The sequence below is a fragment of the Bos indicus x Bos taurus genome, chromosome 4 (assembly GCF_003369695.1).
Source record: "Bos indicus x Bos taurus breed Angus x Brahman F1 hybrid chromosome 4, Bos_hybrid_MaternalHap_v2.0, whole genome shotgun sequence".
Classification (NCBI taxonomy): domain Eukaryota; kingdom Metazoa; phylum Chordata; class Mammalia; order Artiodactyla; family Bovidae; genus Bos; species Bos indicus x Bos taurus.
Window position 1 is genome coordinate 112259322 of NC_040079.1, and position 23349 is coordinate 112282670.

The 23349-nt window shown below is 48.4% G+C and overlaps 1 protein-coding gene across 1 annotated transcript in view; it reads left to right on the forward strand.

Moving 5' to 3' along the window:
- ABCA13 (ATP binding cassette subfamily A member 13) overlaps window positions 1–23349 on the forward strand; it is a 353566-nt gene that overhangs the window by 83489 nt on the left and 246728 nt on the right. Inside the window, exons 20-25 of the mRNA XM_027538443.1 lie at window positions 6365–6455; window positions 10976–11152; window positions 13040–13346; window positions 18155–18269; window positions 19426–19755; window positions 22513–22582. Coding sequence (XP_027394244.1) covers window positions 6365–6455; window positions 10976–11152; window positions 13040–13346; window positions 18155–18269; window positions 19426–19755; window positions 22513–22582 — 1090 coding nt within the window. The remainder of the gene's footprint in view (window positions 1–6364; window positions 6456–10975; window positions 11153–13039; window positions 13347–18154; window positions 18270–19425; window positions 19756–22512; window positions 22583–23349) is intronic.

Below are 23349 nucleotides of genomic sequence, written 5' to 3' on the forward strand. Positions count from 1 at the left end.
AATTACAAAACTTTAATCAAGGTAGGTCACATGATAACTTTCTGGGGCATCTGTGTCGCTCTAACTTGAGCTTGAGAAAATATACCTACATTTTGTTCTTGTTTGGTTTGTTTCTTATCCACCAGACGTGTAGTTCTAGGTGGTCCCGAGCAGGGACTCAGAGCTGGAGAGTCTTGGATTCCCAGCCCTGTCCCCACTGCCGTGTGATCTTGAACTTCTCTGTGCCTTGGGCTTCTTACCTGTGAAGGGAGGAAAGAACCACAGTTTTGAACTGTGAAGCGATTTAGATTATGTAAATCGAACAGGACTGAGTGGCTTCATTTCCACTTTTCACTTTCATGCATTGGAGAAAGAAATGGCAACCCACTCCAGTGTTCTTGCCTGGAGAATCCCAGGGATGGTGGAGCCTGGGGCTGCCGTCTGTGGGGTCACACAGAGTCGGACATGACTGAAGCCACTTAGCAGCAGCAGCAGCAGCAGCAGCAGCAGCAGCACCAAAGCACTGGTACGTAGGAGAAGATGTCTCTGCATCTGGGTCCTTCCCAAAGCAGATACTGAGATGAGATTGCATCTGTGAGGATTTTGTCAAGGAAAGAGGTGTTGAGGCAGAGGCAGGGAGGCAGGAAAGTAGAAGTTGGTGAGGCAGGAGAGGCAGATGAAGCAAGGGAGTCAGGGGAGGCTGATGAAGCAAGGGAGGCAGGGGAGGCAGGGGAGGCTGATGAAGCAAGGGAGTCAGGGGAGGCAGGGGAGGCAGAGGAAGGCAGGGGAGGCAGGGGAGGCTGATGAAGCAAGGGAGGCAGGAGAGGCAGGGGAGGCAGGGGAAGGCAGGGGAGGCTGGAGAGGCTGATGAAGCAAGGGAGGCAGGGGAGGCTGGGGAGGCAGGGGAGGCAGGGGATGCTGATGAAGCAAGGGATGCTGATGAAGCAAGGGAGGCTGGGGAGGCAGGGGGAAGCAGGGGAGGCAGGGGAGGCTGGGGAGGCAGGGGAGGCAGGGGAGGAAGGGGAAGCAGGGGAGTCAGGGGATGCTGATGAAGCAAGGGAGGCTGGTGAAGCAAGGGAGGCTGATGAAGCAAGGGAGGCTGGGGAGGCAGGGGGAGGCAGGGGAGGCTGGGGAGGCAGGGGAGGCAGGGGAGGAAGGGGAAGCAGGGGAGTCAGGGGATGCTGATGAAGCAAGGGAGGCTGGTGAAGCAAGGGAGGCTGATGAAGCAAGGGAGGCTGGGGAGGCAGGGGGAGGCAGGGGAGGCTGGGGAGGCAGGGGAGGCAGGGGAGGAAGGGGAAGCAGGGGAGTCAGGGGATGCTGATGAAGCAAGGGAGGCTGGTGAAGCAAGGGAGGCTGATGAAGCAAGGGAGGCTGGAGAGGCAGGGGGAGGCAGGGGGAGGCAGGGGAGGCTGGGGATGAAGGGGAGGCTGATGAAGCAAGGGGGGCTGATGAAGCAAGAGAGGCAGGGGGAGGCAGGGGAGGCTGGGGATGAAGGGGAGGCTGATGAAGCAAGAGAGGCAGGGGGAGCCAGGGGAGGATGGGGATGAAGGGGAGGCTGATGAAGAAAGGGAGGCAGAGGAGGCAGGGAGAGGCAGGGGAGGCTGGGGAGGCAGGGGAGGCTGAGGAGGCAGGGGAGGCTGGGGAGGCTTAGGAGGCAGGGGAGGCTGAGGAGGCAGGGGAGGCTGGAAGGGAGGGGAGGCAGGGGATCCCGAGGAAGCAGGGGAGGCAGGAGGGACTGGGGAGGCAGGGGAGGCTGAGGAGGCAGAGGGAGGCTGGGGAGGCTGAGGAGGCTGGGGAGGCAGGGGAGGCAGGGGAGGCTGAGGAGGCAGAGGGAGGCAGAGGGAGACAGGGGAGGCAGGGGAGGCAGGGGAGGGAGGGGACTCAGGTGTGGCAGGGGAGGCAGGGGAGGCTGGGGAAGCTGATGAAGCAAGGGAGGCTGATGAAGCAAGGGAGGCTGATGAAGCAAGGGAGGCTGATGAAGCAAGGGAGGCTGGGGAGGCAGGGGAGGCAGAGGAGGCAGGAGAGACTGGGGAGACAGGGAGGCTGAGGAGGCAGAGGGAGGCTGGGGAAGCTGAGGAGGTAAGGGAGGATGGGGAGGCAGGTGAGTCAGGGGAGGCAGGGGAGGCTGGGGAGGCAGAGGAGGCAGAGGAGGCAGGGGAGGCAGGGGAGGCAGTGGAGGCAGGGGAGGCAGGGGAGGCAGTGGAGGCTGGGAAGGCTGGGGAGGCAGGGGAGACTGGGGAGGCAGAGGAGGCAGGGGAGGCTGGGGAGGCAGGGGAGACTGGGGAGGCAGGGGAGGCAGGGGAGGCTGGGGAAGAAGGGGAGGAAGGGGAGGCTGGGGAGGCAGGGGAGGCTGGGGAGGCTGGGGAAGAAGGGGAGGCAGGGGAGGAAGGGGAGGCTGGGGAGGCAGGGGAGGCAGGGGAGGCTGGGGAAGCAGGGGAGGCAGGGGAGGCTGGGGAGGCTGAGGAGGTAGGGGATGCTGGGAGGCAGGGGAGGCTGGGGAGGCTGAGGAGGCAGGGGAGGCTGGGAGGCTGGGGAGGCAGGGGAGGCTGGGGAGGCTGGGGAGGTAGGGGAGGCTGGGAGGCAGGGGAGGCTGGGGAGGCTGAGGAGGTAGGGGAGGTTGGGGAGGCAGGGGAGGCTGGGGAGGCATGGGAGGCTGGGGAGGCTGGGGAGGCAGGGGAGACTGGGGAGGCAGGGGAGGCAGGGGAGGCTGGGGAGGCAGGGGAGGCTGGGGAGGCTGGGGAGGCATGGGAGGCGGGGAAGGCTGGGAGGCATGGGAGGCAGGGGAGGCAGGGGAGGCTGGGGAGGCAGGGGAAGCAGGGAAGGCTGGGGAGGCTGAGGAGGTAGGGGAGGCTGGGAGGCTGGGAAGGCTGGGGAGCAAGCGGAGGCAGGGGAGGCTGGGGAGGCAGAGGAGGCATGGGGAGGCTGGGGAGGAAGGGGAGGCAGGGGAGGCAGGGCAGGCTGGGGAGGCAGGAGAGGCAGGTGAGGCTGGGGAGGCAGGGGAGGTAGGGGAGGCTGGGGAGGCAGGGGAGGCTGAGGAGGTAGGGGAGGCTGCAGAGGCAGGGGAGGCTGGGGAGGCTGAGGAGGTAGGGGATGTTGGGAGGCTGGGGAGGCAGGGGAAGCAGGGGAGGCTGGGGAGGCTGAGGAGGTAGGGGAGGCTGGGGAGGCTGGAGAGGCAGGGGAGGCAAGGGAGGCTGGGGAGGCTGTGGAGGAAGGGGAGGCAGGGGAGGCTGGGGAGGCTGGGGAGGCAGGAGAGGCAGGTAGGGCAGGCTGAGAGGCTCGGGAGGCTGGGGAGGAAGGGGAGGCAGGGGAGGCTGGGGAGGCAGGAGAGGCAGAGAAGGCACGGGAAGGCAGGGGAGGTTGGGGAGGAAGGGGAGGCAGGGGAGGCTGGGGAGGCAGCGGGAGGCAGCGGGAGGCAGGGGAGGCTGGGGAGGAAGGGGAGGCAGGGGAGTCAGGGCAGGCTGGGGAGGTAGGAGAGGCAGGGGGAGGCAGGGGAGGCTGGGGAGGAAGGGGAGGCAGGGGAGGCTGGGAGGCTGGGGAGGCAGGGGGAGGCAGGGGAGGAAGGGGAGGCAGGGCAGGCTGGGGAGGCAGGAGAGGCAGAGGAGGCAGGGGGAGGCAGGGGAGGCTGGCGAGGCAGGGGAGTTTGGGTCCTGGGTCCCCAGTCAGCAGATCTGGCCCTGCAAGATGTGGGTTGTGGGGCTGGGTGGAATTGGCCCCGCCAGTCCCTGTGTTTGGTGAGTGCCTCCGTTGAGCTGAAGTCAGTTACCAGGGGACAGGTTCCTGTGTCGGGGCGCCGTGGCTCTTAGGCGTGACTTTGGTGATGGTCACGGCTGAGAGCAGCCTGGGGAGGTGTGGCCTCTGGGCAAGGATTTCCAAGCATAGCAGTGGGCCTTGGCCGGTTCCGTTCCTGGAGTTGGAAGTCTGTGATGCTCTTGTGGTGGGTATGGCTGTTACTGCTTTCTTCTTTGTTTTCCCGTGGGTTCGTCTGCTGACATAAAGATCAGGAGACATTTTCTGTTGTGAATCATATAGGGTAAATACTTCAGGCTTTGATAAGGGCTCTGCTATTACTACAGATGGTTACATGCAATATGTGTGGGTGTGCTTAGTCCCTTCAGTCGTGTCTGACTCTTTGTGACCACATGGACTGTAGCCCGCCAGGCTCCTCTGTCCGTGGGATTCTCCAGGCAAGAATACAGGCATGGGTTGCCATGCCCTCCTCCAGGGGATCTTACCAACCCAGAAATCAAAGCCATATCTCCTGTGGCTCCTGCATTACAGGCAGATTCTTTCCCACTGAACCACTGAGGAAGCCCTACATGCAGGATAATAAACAGCAAATCGAGTGTCTAGAAAGTAGCATGAGACATGTGAGCAGGAGAGCACATGACAGTGCCCAAGTCCGTCTCAAGAATCAGGTGGTTTGTGGAGGGGTAGGGAAAAATTAGGAGCTTGGGGTTAACAGACAGTCACTACTGTATATAAAACAGATAAACCACAACTTACTGTATAGCACAGGGAACCATATTCAATATCTTGTAATAACCTAAAATGGAAAAGAATATGAAAAAGAGTAAAAGACTACACATACGTATAACTGAATCACTATGCTGTACAACTGAAACTAATACAACTTTGTAAATCAAACATACTTCAGGAAAAGACAAGGAGGCCGTTTCATGGCGAAATCTTCAGTTTAGCTGAATGCTGTTTACACAGTAGTCAAGTTAGAAATTAAAGCCAGTTATTCAGTCACTTGAAGAACTGTTTGCTAAGAGAATGAAGTGTGGTGAGTGGCTCTATTTCTTAGCATCAGGATCGCATTCAAGGAGCATCCGTAATATCCTTGGACTTTCAATAAGTGATGTCAGGGCCCTTCGCTGGTCTGGCTCTGCCCCCAGAGGGCCAGGTTAGTATTCTGCTGATACCGGCAACCCTGACTTTTTCCTTCAATTAAAAGCATCTTTTTGTGGAGATGTTGCTGAGATTAAATTACTAATACATATAAAGTGCCTTCCACAATGGTGGGTGAGTAGCTAGTGCTCAAAGAAGATCCCTGGAGATGTAAATGGCAGCCCACTCCAGTGTTCTTGCCTGGAGAAATCTATGGACAGAGGAGCCCGGTGGGCTACAGCCCATGGGGTCACAGGAGTCAGACACGACTTAGTGACTGAACAGCAGTAGCGGCAGTGTAAGAATATAAACAAGATTTTTAAAAAGCAGACACTGAGGTTTCATCACGCAGTCCTGTCATCTGTAGACAAGAGGCGACTGTGAAATTAAAGAGCTAAATGCAGAAGGTGGTTCTTATTTGAAAATTGTCAGAAGTCCTCAAGTTATAAAGTTATTTGGTAAAGGTAAGTCAGGATAACATCAGTGTTCTCCAGGGAGCTAACAAATCCCCAAATTAATCCCCACTCAGAGCTCCCCCTCCCTTCAGCTGATCCTGCGTTGGCGCCTGCACCTACATTTTCACTCTCAGTGGCTTGTCGAGTATAGTAAGTGGGTGGTACCACAGTGGGCGTGTGCATGTGCCCGCTGCAGGGTAAGCAGGCAAGAGGCCATCAAGCTGATGAAAGTAATCTTGGAGAACCTTCCACAGGGAAACCTTTGACCAATGAGGTGGAGCTGGAACTGTCCATAGTGAAAGAAGATGTGCATGATGATACGAAACGTGCTTCCAAAGAGAAGGCTTTGAATATTGCAGGTTCAAGACAGGGTTTGGGAAAAGGCTGAAACCTTTCGTCAGTGTTTTTATAACAATGACCCCCTCTTTATAACTGGCCTGTGGAAAAGGCAACACAAAGGATTTATATAAAGGACCACCAAATAGTTTTGTTAGAAAGATTTGAAAGAAAAATCAACACTGAATTCATTCTTTGTTTTTAATGAGTGTGTCCTAAGTGATTCAGGTGTGTTCAACTCTGTGATCCCATGGACTGTAGCCTGCCAGTCTCCTCTGTCCATGGGATTCTCCAGGCAGGAATACTGGAGTGGGTTGCTATGCTCTACTCCAGGGGATCTTCCTGACCCAGGGATCAAACCTGCATCTCTTACATCTCATTGGCGGGAGGGTTCTTTACTACTAGCACCACCCAGGAAGCCCCTTATTTTCAATATTAGTGCATAATTACCACTATCACTCAAATTGTTTTCAGTCTTAATGCATATTTACAATTATAACCTAAGTGGTTTACTTTTGTTTTTCAAGTAAATTCCTGAGCAAATGTTGTCCTGTTATTCACTGGGGTGTTTTAAAACCCTTTACAGAGGACTCACTTTTTGAGCCATTTTCCCGTATCATGAAACTTGAGATAAACCTAGCAAATATTATTTGACGAGAGGAATGGTGGGATTATTTTTGTTAAACTATATTGTTTTCCTCTAGGAAGCCCTGAAAAACAAATTTATAAGAAGCTTTATAAAAAGCCAGCTACACATTGATGTAGGCAAACTGACTGAAAAGCTTCAGATCTTCGGTAAGTGTGGTGGATGGTGTGGTGGGTCCACCCTCCGGCCAGGAAATTTCTGGGTGACACAGATAAGCCACTGCTTCCTCCCCCAGTTTCTGGTTTCTCATCTGTTAGATGAAGAGCTTGAATTAAATATACTCCATAGTTTGCTTATAACTGAAGTTTTCTTACTTGCTGATTCAGGGCTTGAATAGTAAGGGACTTAGTTCAAAAGGAAGGGTTCTGATTTAAATATATGAATTGTGAGGTATAACACAAGTTTATAAAAGAAATGGCTATCACTGAGTTACTAAGTCAATTGAAAGCATTTATATTGATTTGAGGATTTGAAGATCTGAAGCTTAGATAAAAAATTCATCAATCAGCAAATGTTTATTGCATGCCTACAGTTTATCAATCCGTGACTTCATTTAGATACTCAACAACATTTTTGTGAACATGCAGGAGAGTCAGGCTCTGAGCGAGAATCTGATTTTCCAGGTGCGTCCCAAGGATGCTCCCAGGAGCATGGACCAGTAGATGGAATGGAAGTACTTCCAGGAGGGGAGGAAGGGTGTCAGGCCATCCGAGGCCCCCGGCACTGTGCTCATGCCCGGGACAGGGGCTGCGTCTGCCTGGAGCATGAGGGTTAGTGGGGGGCAAGGCATTAGTGATTTATGGCCTTAGAAAGTTTAACAGTATTTTTAAATAGATATTACTGCCTTGAATCATGTTTTCATATAGTTAAAAGCAGACTTGAAAACACAGTCATTCTGGAAAACTAGCAAGTGGCTCCCTTGCGAGCTGTGGGGCGAGGATCATGCTTCCTGTCCCGACACTGAGGCTCATTACTGTGTGTGCCTGCAGCCCTACTAGGGCTACCTTGGGGCGCAGGGACCAAATGCTTCTCCAGCACCCTGCTGAGAACCCATACCACTTCTCAACAGGTTTCTATTTTCCATATTATTCAGTGAAGTGGTTTTTTTTTTTTTTTGGTTCTTTAATTATTTGAAGGTTTATAACTTAATTTAGAAATATTTGGGATTTTCCACTTATCTTTATGTTACTGATTTCCAGCTTCAGGTCACGGTGGTCAAAGCATGTACAGTCAATATGACTTCATTTGTTCCAGATTTGTTGACTTAATGCCCCTGCATGGTTAGCCTGGCTTCTCCATATAACAGTTCTATGTGGGGACGGGATGCAACCCTGTATGCCCTTGGTTTTTGTAAGCCTGTTCTATTGGCTATTAAGAAGTGCGTGTTTATATTTCTCGTTATGGTTGTGGATTTGTCTATTTCTCCTTGATTCTGTCAGTTTAGGCTTGATTTGTTTTGAGACTGTATTTAATTTTCTACTGAGAACATGTAAGATCTTTATTTTCTTATGTTTGTATTTAAAATTTTTGTTTCTTTCTAGCAGTTTTACTTTACATTTTACATCATGGGTTTCCTGGTTTGGTTTTGAGGCACTTCTTGAATTAGTTTCTTGATATCGTACATTTCGGGAGAGTCTTATTCATTTTCTCTTGGTATGTTACTTCTGAGCAATTTTCTCTCTAATTTTCCTCTGAAACTCCAATTAAACACCATGAAAGATTTTCTTTGTCCATAAGCTTATTTTATCTTTTTCTCTTGTTTTCTAATCTTTTTTTCTCTGTGCTTCAGCTTGAGATCTTTTTTTTCGTGCTTTTTTAAAATCCGCTTATTCTCACCTCAGCTGAGAGTTCTTTGTTTCATTTGTCCTGTTTCCCAATCTAAACTTGCAATTTGATTCTGGGTTGGTTTTTTTTTTTTTGGCCATACCTCTTGGCATGTGGGATCTTAACTCCCCAACCAGGAATTTAAATCTGTGCCCCCTGAAGTGGAAGCGCAGAGTCTTAACCACTGGACTGCTAGAGAAGGCCCTGGAGTTTTTTTTTTAATAATAGTTTTCAGTTCTTTGCTGAAATGCTCCCTGATTTGATCTAATTTTTGGACAATTGTATCCAAAGATTTTTGAAACATGTATTGAGTCTCTTGTTAGTTTTTCATCTTTTTTTCTTCTAGGTTTTTGGTTATTCTGTTTTATGATGTCCATGAATACTAATAAGTTGGCAGTATCTCTGGAAGCTCTTTGAAGCCTTCACACAGATTTTTAAAAATCATCTGTATTTTCTAGTTGTTTGTCTTCAGCAGGTTGTCCATCACTATCATTAATACTTTAATATTGGATCCTTTTAGTCTGCAGGCAATTGTCCTTCACATATCAGATATTTTCCTGTCATTTCATTGAATCTTTCACCTGTATGTAAAAAATAATGTCATTTTAATCTTTAGGTTCATTTTTGATCATTGTTTCTGTTTTTTGTTACTCATTTTGTTTGAATTCTCTCTTTCATGTTGGACGGTTTCCTTAAAATGTTTGGTGAGGTTAAGAACGAGGTGCTGAAACCCAGTTGGATGCTTCTCATGTGCATAGTGCTTATTTGGCCTCAGTTTCCTTCTGTGGGTCTCAGCTGAGGGAGGGTTTGTCCCCAGGGGCACCTGGCAGGGTCACAGCTGGTGAGCTGCTCTGGCCAGGACAGCTCCCCTAACAGCGGTGGCCCCAGATATTGGGAAGCCTTCGTCTGGAAGAGCCAAAAGCATCAGGATGGAGGCAGTTGTTGAACATCATTTTTAGGGCCAGAAATCGGGGACCTTAGGTCTCCTTGGAGAAGGCGATGGCACCCCACTCCAGTACTCTTGCCTGGAAAATCCCGTGGGCGGAGGAGCCCAGTAGGCTGCAGTCCATGGGGTCGCTCAGAGTCGGACAGGACTGAGCGACTTCACTTTCACTTTTCACCTTCATGCATTGGAGAAGGAAATGGCAACCCACTCCAGTATTCTTGCCTGGAGAATTCCAGGGACAGGGGAGCCTGGTGGGCTGCCGTCTATGGGGTCGCACAGAGTCGGACACAACTGAAGCGACTTAGCAGTAAGTCTCCTTGCTGGTCACGGCTCACACTAGTGTGTCTCAGGCCCTCAGTCATAAGCATTGAATGGGAAAAATGCTCAGCTTCTCCTGGCAAAGCTTGGCTGAAATCACTGTAGAATCTTGTCCCCTGTGCCTGTGTGAGCCTCTGAGTCTTGCTGCCTTTGCAGGCTGACTGGGACCCCATGGCCTTCTTGTACCTCCTGCTCCTTGGTCCTGTGTGTCTTCCCTCCGTCTCGTTGTGTGTGATACAGACCCAGGAGAGAGAAGCCGGCCTGGTCCAGGCCTCTCACGGTGGGCTTTTGTGCCCTGTCCTGTTTCCATCCTCTCCTGTGGAGGTGCCCCCCCAGCACTCCCCAGCACCCTCGTCAGGCAGGGGAGGGCATTGCAGTGTTCAGACTCAACAAATGGTGAAGACTTGAGAGGCTCTCGTGGTACACTTGCTCCGTTGAGTGAGAGCTCTCTCCACATACATGCTGCTGCTTTTGGGGGTTGAGGGAGGGCTCTGCACGGGACCCTGAAGCCTGTGGCATTTGTGTGGTGCTGCTTTTCTAACAATACACATGTACACACACAGCTATAATGATTCAGTTATATAATGATTCAGCTATGCCAAGCCCACTTAAAGCAGCTTTGGTTCTGTCCCTGGGAGACAAGCAAAGCCACACTCTGCAGAGCCCAAGTCACTCCTTATTCCATGAAGCCTCTGGAATGACACACAGTGAAATTTCTGGCAACCTTCCTGTGAAATTTCTGGCAACCTTCCTGGGCAAGCTTGTAGAGCACACATTCCAAATGACAGACGATCGGCAACACAGAAATGCCCCCTTGGCCCCATGCTGCCAAATCGAATACTTTCCCATTCTCTATCAAAAACAAGAAAACAAAAATCCCCAACAGTCAGAGCTCCTCAGAATGTGCAGCCCTCCTATTTTCTAGCTGTTGAGCTTAGTTTCATTAGGAAGAATTGAATTAAGATTGGTGCCTAGTTTTCCTCTTCAGCAGCTGGAACCATGACAACAGGAGGTACTCAGTAAGCACTTACACACACGAGGTACCCACGAATGCTTAATCCTCAGGACGATCCCATAGGGGATTCTGATTTCTTCACACTTCAGATGAGAACACAGACTTTGACATTTCAGACAACTTTCCAGTGTAAACATGGAGTTACAGTAGAGCTGATTCAGGAGCAACACTGGATCTTGTCCCCATTGCAGAACCCGCTACCCGGCTGCCCTGAGAAGGTACAGAGCGGGGCAAGGCCACTCTCGCTCAGAGCTGGCTTCTTCCAGCCCATGTCTCTCACCTTCTTTCCCTTGGTTCTTCATTCCCTCTGGCCCCTGCTACTGACTTGCCCATTGGTTGCAACCTCACCTTCTGTGATTTAACTGTTTTCTTTCCAAGTATCAACATCACAGGGAGTGTTGGTGAAAGTTTGCCCTCAGCATGGAAGCAGCAGTTTTAGCATGGAACAGAACTGGACTGTTTCGAGTAATTTTCTCATGAGGGAGCTTATTTGCATAATCCCCGCTGTAGGAACCGTACATGCTGTGCGGAGAAAACTTGCTATGTCCTCGTTTTATGCTCCTCAGGAGGGAAGTTGGACGCCATGTTGAACCACACGGGCGCCGGCCGCCTGCGCTCCCTGGGCCGCGTCCTGGTCGACCTGGCCTCCTGCGTCCGGCTGAACCGCTTCCGGGGCCTGGCCTCTGCTGCCGCCCTGGAGGCCACAGCACAGGCGCTCCTGCGGAAGAACACTTTATTGGCCAGTAAGTATTCAGTTAACACGCATGCTCATAAGGGCAGTGCTTGCGTATTTCTCCCCAAACGTGTCATATCATGGCTCCAAAAGAAACGGAGTGCTTCCCAGGTAAAACGAGTAAAGCAGAATTGGTTGCCTTGAGTTGGTGGAAAGATCGGCCTTGTATGCTATTTCCAGTGTCTGTTTTTCCCAGTTTATTAAACTAATTTACTAGTTTATGGTTAAATTTCGCATGACACATTACACGACACGTTACGCTTTTCTTGATTAAATCTATGATTTCTTACATCTCTGTTATTTTTACCATGGTGTCTCAACATCGTTGGTGTCAGCGAAGAAGAGACAGTGGCTAGTTCAGGTCTTACTGAGTCAACATGAATATGATGTATTCTTGTATTCCTTTTGAATAAACAGTGAATTGTTTCTATTCAGCTTTGTGTTAGTTTTCTAAGGCTGCTGTGACAGTCTCACAGACTAGTAGCCTAAATAGCGGAAATTAATTTTCTCACAATTCTGGCGTCCCGGTATGGGCAGGCCTGGCTCCCTCAGAGACCTCGCTCCTCGGCCTGTGGACGGCTGTCTGCTCCCTGTGTGTCTCCTTGCCTCCCCTCTGTGTGTGTCTTTCCAAAATTCCCCTTCTTATAAGTATCCCAGTCCTTCTGGGCTAGAGCACATCTTGTGACCTCATTTTCACTTGGTGACCTCTGTAAAGGCTCAGTCTCCAAACAAGGTCATATTGTGAAGTACTAGGGGTTAGAGCTTCAACTTATGAATTTCCGAAGGGCGGACTTCAACCCACAGGGGATTTTATATAAGAAGTTGGAAGAATTCCTATAGCAGAACACAGAAACCAAAGACATCAATTCTTAGGGACATATTTTATCCCATGGAAGGAAATCCTGATTATTTAAGCAGCCTCGTGTGATTTTTCAAGTCCTGAAAAAATGCAAAGGAAATTAATTTTTATGTATTTATGACACCACAGTGTTGGTTTTATTAAAATAAAAAGACAGTTCTTTTAAATTACGGATATCGTTTATGAATATTGACATAAAAATCTTGAGCAAAATGCAAGCAAATGAAAGCAGTACTTTAAAAGGGTTATATTACTATGACCAATGGAGATTCATTCCTGAAATCTGCGAATAGGTTAACAGACACAAATTAATCAATGTGATATGTCACTTTAATAAGATGAAAGGAAAAAAATCATCTCAATGCAATAAAAGAATTCCACAGAATTCTACATTGTTTCATGATAAAAACACTTAATAAACTAGAAATAGAAGGAAACCTACCATGATAAAGGCCATATAAGAAAAACCCACAGCCAGCAAAATATTCAGTGGTGAAAGACTGAAAGCTTTCCCCCTAGAATCAGGAACAATGGCCACTTTCGACACTTCTAGTCAATTTATGGACTTCCCCAGTGTCTCAGTGGTAAAGAATTCACCTACAGTGCAGGAGACATAAGAGATATGGATTCGATCCCTGGGTCAGGAAGATTCCCCTGGAGTAGGAAATGGCTACCTGCTCCAGTATTCTTGCCTGTAAAATTCTGTGGACAGAGGAGCCTGGATGGCTACAGTCCATGGGGTCATAGAGAGTCGGACGTGACTGAGTGCACACACACATATACACAGTCAATATTATATTAGAAGTTGTAGCTAGAGCAAGTACTCAAGAAAAAGTAGGGAGTTAGGAGGTCTTGGTTCTACCTAATGGCTGAGGGCTGTGTCACACAGATTAGCCTCATCTGCCCGGAGTGAGGCCCCTGCATGATGGGGGAGGGACTGAGCTGAATGTCTTGGACGGTCTGGTCAGACCGGTGCTGACGCGCTGTGAGCCTCTCCTAGGTTATGATGACCCCTTGTTTGCCCTTTTCTGACCTTAGGCATCATATTCAACAGTTCCTTAGTTGGTAAGAACCTCAGCTCAGAATCTCTGCAGCTACCGCCCCAGGTCACCTACAGCATCCGGACCAGTATCTTGTATAGCATGAGAACGGATCTGGTGAAAAACCCTTTCTGGAAGTTCCACCCTCAGAGCCTCCCAGCCGACGGGTTCAAGTATAATTACATCTTTGTGCCATTGCAAGACATGATCGAAAGAGCCATCATCTCGGTGCAGACGGGGCAAGAGGCCCTGGACCCGGCCACACAGGCCCAGGCCATCCCATACCCCTGCCACACCAGCGACCTGTGAGTACCCTGGCCATGGTGGGGGGCCCTGTGTTGGGAGACCGGATAGAGGAAAATCCTGGAGCTTCTGCATAGTCGTTCCACTACAAAGCACTGGAAGAAAATCCATTCTCCATTTTGATTTCCTAAGGCTCATTTCTATCTGAGCCATCCAAATAGAAGAAGAATTGTTGAGACAATGTGTTCGGTTAAAACTGACATCAGGCATCTGTAGCCTCAAACACTCCTTGGAATAAGTTTGATGAGTACTATTCAAGGGGGCTTCCTCCCACCTGAACTAGGGAATCAGAGAAAGCGTGTTTGTTCTTCAGCAGAAATCCTTACAGTTTAGGTCTGCGCCACCCACATGTAGGGGTGGGGGATTCCCAGAGGCTTGGGGCGGTGGCTTAGTGGGGTCTGTGTTGAACTGGGTGATTCGGTGGGTGATCTCTTGGGGTGACAGTGAGGGGAAGGTCAGTTGAGGGGACCCAGGGCAGTGCCCACCCTTGGGATGCCCTTCCGTTTTCGACGCTCCAGAGTGAGACACGGGTGGTGATGGGGTGGTGCTGTGTTTAGAGAGGTGTGCGTGCATTCTCATCCTTCCTCCTCCTTGATTATCCCAGTGGGTTAGTAAACAGGACTGGGAAAGGAGAGGATGAAATCAGACTCCCTTCTCCAGGGCTGGGGAAGCCACACACTTCTGTGTGTGCATCTGGCACAGGCTGGGAGGGAGGGCACAGCCCTGATGTGAGCCTTGAGAGCCCCAGATTTACCCCTCTCTGAGTGCCTTCCTCGCCCATATCATGAGTCACAAGGGACTCGAGCCCCAGTGCTGGAGAGGGTGGTAGAGGCAGAGAACCTGCATCAGCCTGGCACTGGGGTCATGGGTGGGTTGGAGGTAGATGAAGGGGAAAAGGCAGTCAGGAGGCCAGGAGGGTGAGCTGGGGTGAAGTGTAGTGGGCAGTGGAGGTTGACCACCACCCTGCACTTGCACCGATGTCATGCATCTTGAGAGACAAGAAAAAGAAAGCGTATTTCTCCAGTGCTTCTTCCTGCATGTACAGTTTTGATTCAACATGCTCATCATTTTCTGTCTTTGAACTCCCGGGACGCTGCTAATAGAGGCAGGGCACAGAGAAAACTCTATTAACAGGGGCGTTATTAACATGCAGATCAGGGATTCGCCACCTTCAGGAAAAGCGATGGTGACAATGAAATGTTTATGAAGATCAGAGTATCCTTTTAAAAGACTTTAATGAAAATGTTTGATTTCCTCATTTCAAAATTTGTTGACAAGCTTTTGTTTGGGTTCCAGAGTAAGGATAAATACTCAGAAGAGTCTGGAACAGGTTTGTTTAATTCATGCTGTCCAGATAACAGGGAGGTGACAGATAGTCCTTTTTCTGAGGTCACTTAGACATCCTTGATTTAATATGTTTCCTTTTTTGTTAGGTTTTATGAACAAATGGCTGTCAAGAGTTAAGAAAATAGAGGGAAAAAAACCATACTTCATACCCTTTCCTAAATCATAAGTTGGTTTATTTTGTTTGTGGAGTATCCTTGCTTACCTTGTGATACATATTTTATATACTTGAAATCATGACATCTTGCTAAGAGTGCAAGTTTTTGTGCTGTTTCTTCATTTGAAGCCATTTATGGAGCATTTGCTATGTGTCATGTATGTATTGGACTGTTGTACTTGGTGGTGAAAATAGGTGTTGCTCCCGCCTTCTGGAGGCTTGCAGACAAGGATTAACCAGGACCATGTGAACCCCGAGAACTACGGTCACCCTCCCCTGTAGGATGCCCCAGGGGTGAGAGTCAGAGGACCTCTTCTTGCCCAGTTGGGAAGCTGGTGGAGGTGCACATGCGTCAACATTGTGTATCAGCCTCTTCCCTGAGGTCCGAGTGAGGATTTGAGGCCAAGCAAAATGACCGCGGTCCTTCTCCCCTGCCTCCTGCTCCTTCATTTTCTCTCTGTCTGTAGTTACTCCCTTTTCAACACACTTCTGTGTGTTAAAAATTCACTCGGGGCACACGTAATCTCCTTATTTTCTTGTTCTGTTGTTATCTTTTCAGAGAACTGCACTTGGACTTTATCAATTCTCTTCTTTTGTCTTACTTACTTGTTGTTTCTGCTTTTATTTTTATTACTTCTTCACTTTTATGTATGGTCAATTGTTATGCTGTTTCTTTGGTACTTTTAAAAAAGATATTAATTTATTTATTTGGCTGCATTGGGTAGTTGCGGCATGCGAGGGATTCTCTCTAATTGTGGTGCATGGGCTTAGTTGCCCCTCAGCGTATGGAATCCTCCCAAATCAGGGATTGAACCTGCACCTCCAACATTGCCAAGCAGATTCTTAACCACTGGACCACCGGGGAAGTCCGTGTGTCTTTGATAATTGTCTTTGATAATTGAGACTTGTGTTTGATTCATTATTGTTAATGTTTTTTCTTCTCTTTAATTTATGTGTTTGCCTAAGGTGATGACTTTTCTTTCAATCTTTATTTTAACCACCTCCCATGGATCTGATATATGACTTAAAGTTCATTGTTTTGTAGACACTTGCAGTATGGGTTTCTATAATCTTCTTGACCCAAGAGCTGTTTAAGTAAAATTTCTTTCAATTTCCAGATGGAAATTCTCTGGAATTTTAGGCATATGAAATTACTCAGCTTACTCCTAATAAGAAAAATTCAAATTAAAGCTAGTCTGAGATAGCATTTAAAAAATCAGATTGACAAAAATCCAAAAATTGCATCATACCCTAAATATTGCTGATAAATCCTAATTCTTGCATTTGCCACCAGAAGATACTGTCTTAATCCTTTTCATTTTTTGAATGTATGGCATTTTCCTCTATCAACTAATATATAATCTGATGAATGATTTACGGGCACTTGAAAAGAATTTTTAATGTCCTGTTTTTGTAGTGGAAAATGTACCTGCATTAACTTTGTTATTTAGGAGTTCTCTGTCCTTGTTGTGTCCACTTCATCTGTCCTGAGCTAAAGAGAGAAGTCACAGTCCCTGCTTCTGGAACGTGCCCTCGATTTTTCCTGTGGTTTGGCCTTCTAGTCTTGAGGTTGAGTTGCTCTGTGCAGAGCTGTGAATAACTGTGTTCTGGGTCTTTCTTATGTAGTATGTCTTTAGTATGTCTCATTAGTATGTCCTTAGTAGTATGTCATTCTACTTTGTATATGGTTAAATTAGTGGTTTCTGCTTTTCCTCCTTTCTTTTCTCTCTCTGGATTCTCATTTGCTGCCATGCCTTTTGCCCATCCTTTCATCTTAAACTTTTCTGAAGTGTTTTCTTTCAGGCATGTCTGTTGTGAGCAGCACATAACTTCTTACACAGGTGAGGTTAGCTGTTCAACAGTATGAAATGGAATTTCATGTGTATATGGTCTTAGTTGTGTCTTATATTTTTCTTATTTATATTTAGTCATGTTCTGCTGTTCTAGTGGTTGCCTTGTAGTTGTAACTTTGTATAAATATTATCAATCCTTTTTTTTTTAACCATGACCAATAAAAAACATGATTTTTCCTCTTCCACTAAGGTCTTCCTTTGTACCATTAGAAGATGACTGAACCTGTAGTCTGCATTTGTCAGTGTTAAAAAAAATAGCCTTTAAAAAAAAAGATTGATTTCTCTGTATGTGTTGACTGGTGGGTCTTCGTTGCTGTGTGCAGGCTTTCTCGAGTTGCTTCGGGCAGTGGCTTCTCTCCATTTGTGGTGTGCGTGCTCCTCACTGTGGTGGCTCCCCATTGTGGAGCACAGGCTCTAGATGGATGGGCCTCAGTAGCTGCAGCTCAGGGGCTCTGGAGCGCTGGCTCGGTAATTGTGGCATGTGGGCTTAGTTGCTCTGCAGCCTGTGGGATCTTTCCAGACCAGGGATGGAACCCATGTCCCCTACATTGCAAAGCAGATTCTTAACCCCTGGACTGCCAGGGAAGCCCAAAACAAATAGCCTAATAATAGCCTTTTATTTTGGATTTCATCAACTTTATTCTTCCTCTCTGGCTCATTTCCCCAATCTTGCAATTTTTGTTTTTTGTCTCATTTTTACATTTCCAGGAACAAAACATTTCCAGTCTGTCTTGTCACCTTATTTTTAATATTTGTTTCAGTCTTATTTTTACTGGAAATACAGTCACTTCTTGCTTTATCCTTTCTTTATCTTTATCCAAAAGAATGCACAAAAGTCATTCTTTTGTGGGCTGGTTTGTCTTCTGGTAACTTCCTGAAGAAGATCTCTTGAGATGATTTAACCTGAGTTCTTACATACATTTTTTCATGTAACTCTCATGTGAACTTGATTATGTTTAGCAGCTTTTTCGAATAGTTGGCCGTCTCTTCCAAATATGTATCAGAATCACAGTGTCAGTTTTTCCTTCCCTTGTTGGTTGGGACTCACTTCCAGGAGCAGATTGGAAAAGGGTTGAGTTATACATCCATGTATTGTAATTTCTCTTCAGTTTTTTATTCTCTTTAATTTGCATGAAATGGCCTCACTCTGAAAAGTCTGTGCAAAACATCTGGACTTCTCTGGATCTTGGATAGTGACTCCAAGAACCCCAGAGTCTGGTTCCTCCAATTCCAGGCCCCTCATGACTCTCTCTTTACTCTGTTCTGTGAGGTTTAGCACTTAGTATCCTTCAAAATCAGGGTACCCAGCAGTGGTTCTGCCCCAGTCATAGGGTCAAACGAGGTTGTGTTCCTGGGTGAACCCCAGGGCTGTAAGGACTGCAGGATGAAGTGTGGGAGCTGAACTCACTGAGAGCATCTTGGGGCAGCCTGGATGCTGACTGGCCCGTCCCCACAGGTTCTTAAACAACGTCGGCTTCTTCTTCCCCCTGATAATGATGCTCACGTGGATGGTGTCTGTGGCCAGCATGGTCCGAAAGCTGGTTTATGAGCGGGAGATCCAGCTGGAAGAGGTAAGCAGCCTGGGGGAGGGGAAGGGGCAGCGACTGGGGGTGGCCGGATACCCTGTGTGTTTGGCTGGGTCCCACTGTCGCAGGAGAGAAGCCGCATGCCCTGCCAGAGCTGTACAGTTGACACATCTGGTTCACCCACAGAGAGGGAGCGAGGCTGCAGATGGTCCCGTTACAGTCAGCAGCGTTGGTGCTCATGTGACCTAGACGGACATACAGACAGAATTACCGTCTTCATTTACAGTTGAAATTCTTTGTGTGTAGCCTTGCTATTTTCGTTAAAACTTGAAACTATCAAAACTGCTTTTAAGAATGAAAGTTCATAACAGCATCCAGAAAAGACCAAGCCTCCCGTTCATCTGGGCCGATGCCTGGGCACACGCGATCCACATGTTCATTAAAGAAAAGGGAGGGTGCAGAGAGTACAAAGTGCATCTCATTCCGTTTTGATTAGAATCGCACTTCCGTTTTGTAGGCAGTTTACCTGTGTGGAACACATGCATTCCTGGATTTCTGTGTTTCTTCCCCGTCCAGCTGCTTCCCCTGGACCTCGGGGTTAGTGAGGCTGTGGGGCTGCGGGTGCATCCAAATTATTCTCATCTTCGCGTATTCAGCCCCACACCCAGAGATGTCACCCCATTATAGATGGGCAAGCAGGAGGTTAGTGGGTAGATAAATTTTAGTGTCATGATTTTAACCTGAGTTATTTTGCAAAACTCGCTCTAGAACCTGAGCAGTAAGCCTCAGAGAGCAGCTTAAGGCTCTGTGTTTCCTCCTTCATTTTTCTGTTTGTTTTTATTAAACAAACCCAAGACACACCAAATGACAAATAAAAGAACACAATCGACGGAAGCTCAATAAACAAGGGAAGGCAGCAAGAGTGTGGCTGGTCAAGCTGGGGTTTTGGGTCCCTCCTTGAGGTTGGTCTAAGGTCACCTGGTCCCAGTTCTTATCTCTTCACAGCCAGCGACCTGCTCTGCTGGGGTCTCATTCAACTAAACGCCGACTCTGGGCAAAGTGTCTGGTGTGCTGCCTCTGGGGCCAGGTGTCCACGACAGCGGCCCCTTCCCCCGGCCCCACACAGCTGTGGCCTTCCCGGGAACCTGCCCTGCTCGCTCTCAGTCCCCGTGCTGACCTGCTGTCCTCTCTGTGTTGACAGTACATGAGGATGATGGGCGTGCACCCGGCCGTCCACTTCCTGGCCTGGTTCCTGGAGAATGTGGCTGTGCTGACGGTGAGCAGTGCCGCCCTGGCCCTCGTCCTCAAGGTCAGCGGCATTTTCACCTATAGCAGTGCCTGGATCGTCTTCCTCTTTCTCCTGGACTTCGCCGTGTCAGTGGTCACGCTGAGCTACCTCCTGAGCGCGCTGTTCAGCCGCGCGAGCATGGCCGCCCTGTGCAGCAGCCTGCTGTACACGGCCAGCTTTCTGCCCTACATCGTGCTGCTGGTGCTGCACGACCAGATGGGCGCCACCCTGCAGACGCTCCTGGTAAGTGTGTTGTCACTCAGTCGCCCATTCGTGTCTGACTGTTTGAGACTCCACAGACTGCAGCACACTAGGCCTCCCTGTCCTTCACCATCTCCCAGCGTTTGCCCAAGTTCATGTCCATTGAGTCGGTGATGCCATCCAACCATCTCATCCTCTGTTGTCCCCTTCTCTGGTCTTCAATCTTTCCCAGCATCATGGTCTCTTCCAGTGAGTTGGTTCTTTGCATCAAGTGGCCAAAGTATTGGAGCTTCAGCTTCAGCATCAGTCTTTCCAATGAATATTCAGGGTTGATCTCCTTTAGGATGGACTGGTTGGATCTCCTTGCTGTCCAAGGGACTCTCAAGAGTCTTCTCCAACAACACAATTCGAAAGCATCAGTTCTTCAGCGCTCGGCCTTCTTTAAGGTCCAACTCTCACATCCGTACACAACTACTGGAAAAACCATAGCTTTGACTAGATGGACATTTATCGGCAAAGGGATATCTTTGCTTGTTTAATATGCAGTCTAGGTTTATCCTAGCTTTCCTTTCAAGAAGCAGTCATCTTCTAATTCTGTGGCTGTAGTCCCCATCTACAGTGATTTTAGAGCCCATGAAGAGGAAATCTGGTAAGTGTGCTGTGCTGTGAAACTGCAAAACAGGACTGCGTGTCCCCGGCAGCACACAGCCCACGCTCTCCACGTGTCAGTGCACCGTTTCAGCTCTGCAGGGCTTCCCACCTCCCATGGCCTGTCCTCCCAGCTCAGGGCAGCCTTGCCATGGGTGGGGCCACTGAGACCACAGAGGACGGCCTGTGAGAGACCATCACTCGTTACATGACGGGGACTGTCCTCTGAAGACTGTTTCACTCAAGAGCATCTTAAAGGAAGCCCTTGAGTCTGTGTCTCTTTATGTGGAATGAAACAGATTTCCAAAGCTATTTTAGAAGTAAGAAATACACATTTTTCCTTGAAGTATCACGAATTACTTTGCATTAGGTGGAAAGAACTCTCCTTTGGCAGCATCAGTCATTCATTTAGAATGTAGCTCTCAAAGCATTAGAATACTTGCTGGTCTGTGATATAAACACTCAGAAGACAGACACTCATCTGCTTTTTGATGACGCCTGGCAAGCATGGTGCTGACACACAGCAGAGACACAGGGCAGGAGCCCCCCACTGGAAGGGAGGAGGAGCTGGGGTTAAAGGTGTTGTTGTCATGTCATGCAAACCTCCCACATGCTCAAGGGCAGGGCAGGTCCTCCCCACAGGCCGGGGAGTGTGATTGGAGTCCCCCAGCTGGAGGGAGGATCTGAGGAGGGACCAGGGGGAGAGTCAGGCAAAGACAGAAACCTCCAGGTGCTGTATGTTTTCTCTTGAATGTGGAATCCAAAATATACAACAAAGGACCATATAACAAAGCAGAAGATGACTCATGGATACAGAGAGCAAACTAGTGGTTACCGGAGTGTGTGGTGGTAAGGGAGTGGAGGGAGGTGTAAGGGAGGGTAGAGGATTAAAAGGTGCAAACTGCTAGGGACCAAATGAACATTCCGAGGATGTGACATACAACACGGGGAACTCTATGTGGAATATCATCTGTAAAAGTATTGAATCATCATGTTGTACACTTGAAACCAACAGAATACTGTTAAGTCAACTGTGCTTAAGTTATTAAGAAAGACTCCCAGTGCTGCCAGGGGATGACCAAGGCCTTCAGAGGTCTCCCGGCCCCCTCACTGGGGCGGGGGTCACAGTCTCTGCTCATTTCATGCCTCAGAGTAAAATATCAGTGCTTCCAAGAAAACGGAATTATTTTTCTCTAACATCAGTACGCCCTTCAAACCAACCTGGTTTCCGCAAGTCATAAGCATAGACGGGCACGGTGTTCATCAGTATTTTACCCCCTGGTACGTGCTTCTCAGTCGGGATTAGTTTGTGTCCTGCCTGTAGTCATTCATAACCAGTCATCTTGTGTGTTAAATAGGTGTTTGCCGAATAGTGGAAACACCTGGGACCCCCCCCCCCGCCTTCCCCCCCCCCCCGGTGCCCCCCTCACATACTCCTTACATGGGGAAAACAAGCCATCGGCCAATAAAACATCCGGCCTGTAAAACTCAACAAAACTTGAGTTTCAAGTGATGTTTTTTGTTTTTTATTTCAGTCCTTAGATTTAAGATTTTATGTACATGAAGGCTGATTTCCTTTTTATATGCTGAAATTGCTTCTAGCAAATAAAAAGTCTGACTCCTGTACATTATATTTTTAAATGTGAGATACTTTTCCAGTAAGGTTTTTTTTTTTTTTTTTCCTTAAACACAAGACCTTCCACTTGAGATGAAATAACAGTTTTCCTCCAATGCACCCTCTTCTCACGTAGAATCGTGTGTGTTCGGCATCCAGTCTGCCTTCAGTGTGCTCCAGGGCCTTCACTTAATAATAAAACACAGTGAATTGCTCTATTCCATTTTCCACTGTTTGGTGTTATAGGTTTCTGTGTATAGTGCGTTGGATTTATGACACTTCAAACACTGCAGTAAAGAGAAGTAATTCCTTTTAACATTAAAACTGGCTTGTTGTCACACTTTTCAGAACGGAATGATGCGTGGCCCAGTCCTGGGTTCAGACGTTGGAACCACCACCTGGAGCGGTGGTTTACATCATTCGCGCCTGAACGTGCAGTGGTTTCTCTCTTTGAATTCAGTGCTGTGGATTTTCCCTGGTCCCCAGTCAAGCACTAACTCTCTGTTTTTCTCTTCTCTCCCTCAATCTGCGGGCAGTGCCTCCTCTCCACAACCGCCTTTGGACAAGGAGTGTTTTTTATTACATTCCTAGAAGGGCAAGAGGCAGGTAAGAGGACGCAGTTTTTTAAGTAGTGACTCTAAGTGACTCAGGTTTTTGGAACTGTATAGTTATCATGTTTCAAGTGATAGAGTAGAGAGTGTCAGTTACTAAGCAGAAGGTTTGGAAGGAGATCCTGGTGTTGGTTTGCTGCTGCTGCTGCTGCTAAGTCACTTCAGTCGTGTCCGACTCTGTGCGACCCCATACACGGCAGCCCACCAGGCTCCCCCGTCCCTGGGATTCTCCAGGCAAGAACACTGGAGCAGGTTGCCATTTTCTTCTCCAATGCATGAAAGTGAAAAGTGAAAGTCAAGTCGCTCAGTCATGTCTCTTAGTGACCCCATGGACTGCAGCCTACCAGGCTCCTCCGCCCATGGGATTTTCCAGGCAAGAGTACTGGCGTGGGGTGCCATTGCCTTCTCCCACTGATCGCCCTACAAACATTTAAAAAACCGTTGGCAATAATCTTCACTTATATTGGGATTTTGGCAACTAAAATTCTAGACCAGAGGAGACGTGTATTTCTTAGATGTTTATATGATTTTGTGGTACGTTGAAGATGCAGGGAAAATGTATACCATATATGAAACCAAACTCCAGATCTCATTACATTAGCTCATGAATTTGTGCCTGTCTTGAAATTCTCAGACTTTTCGGTAAAACATGTTGAACTGTCCTGAACTATACAACACTAAAACTGTATTAAAACAGATGAGTCATCCTGAAATGACCTATCCTGAGTTCTTTGAACTGATTTTTAAACTAAACGGGATCAT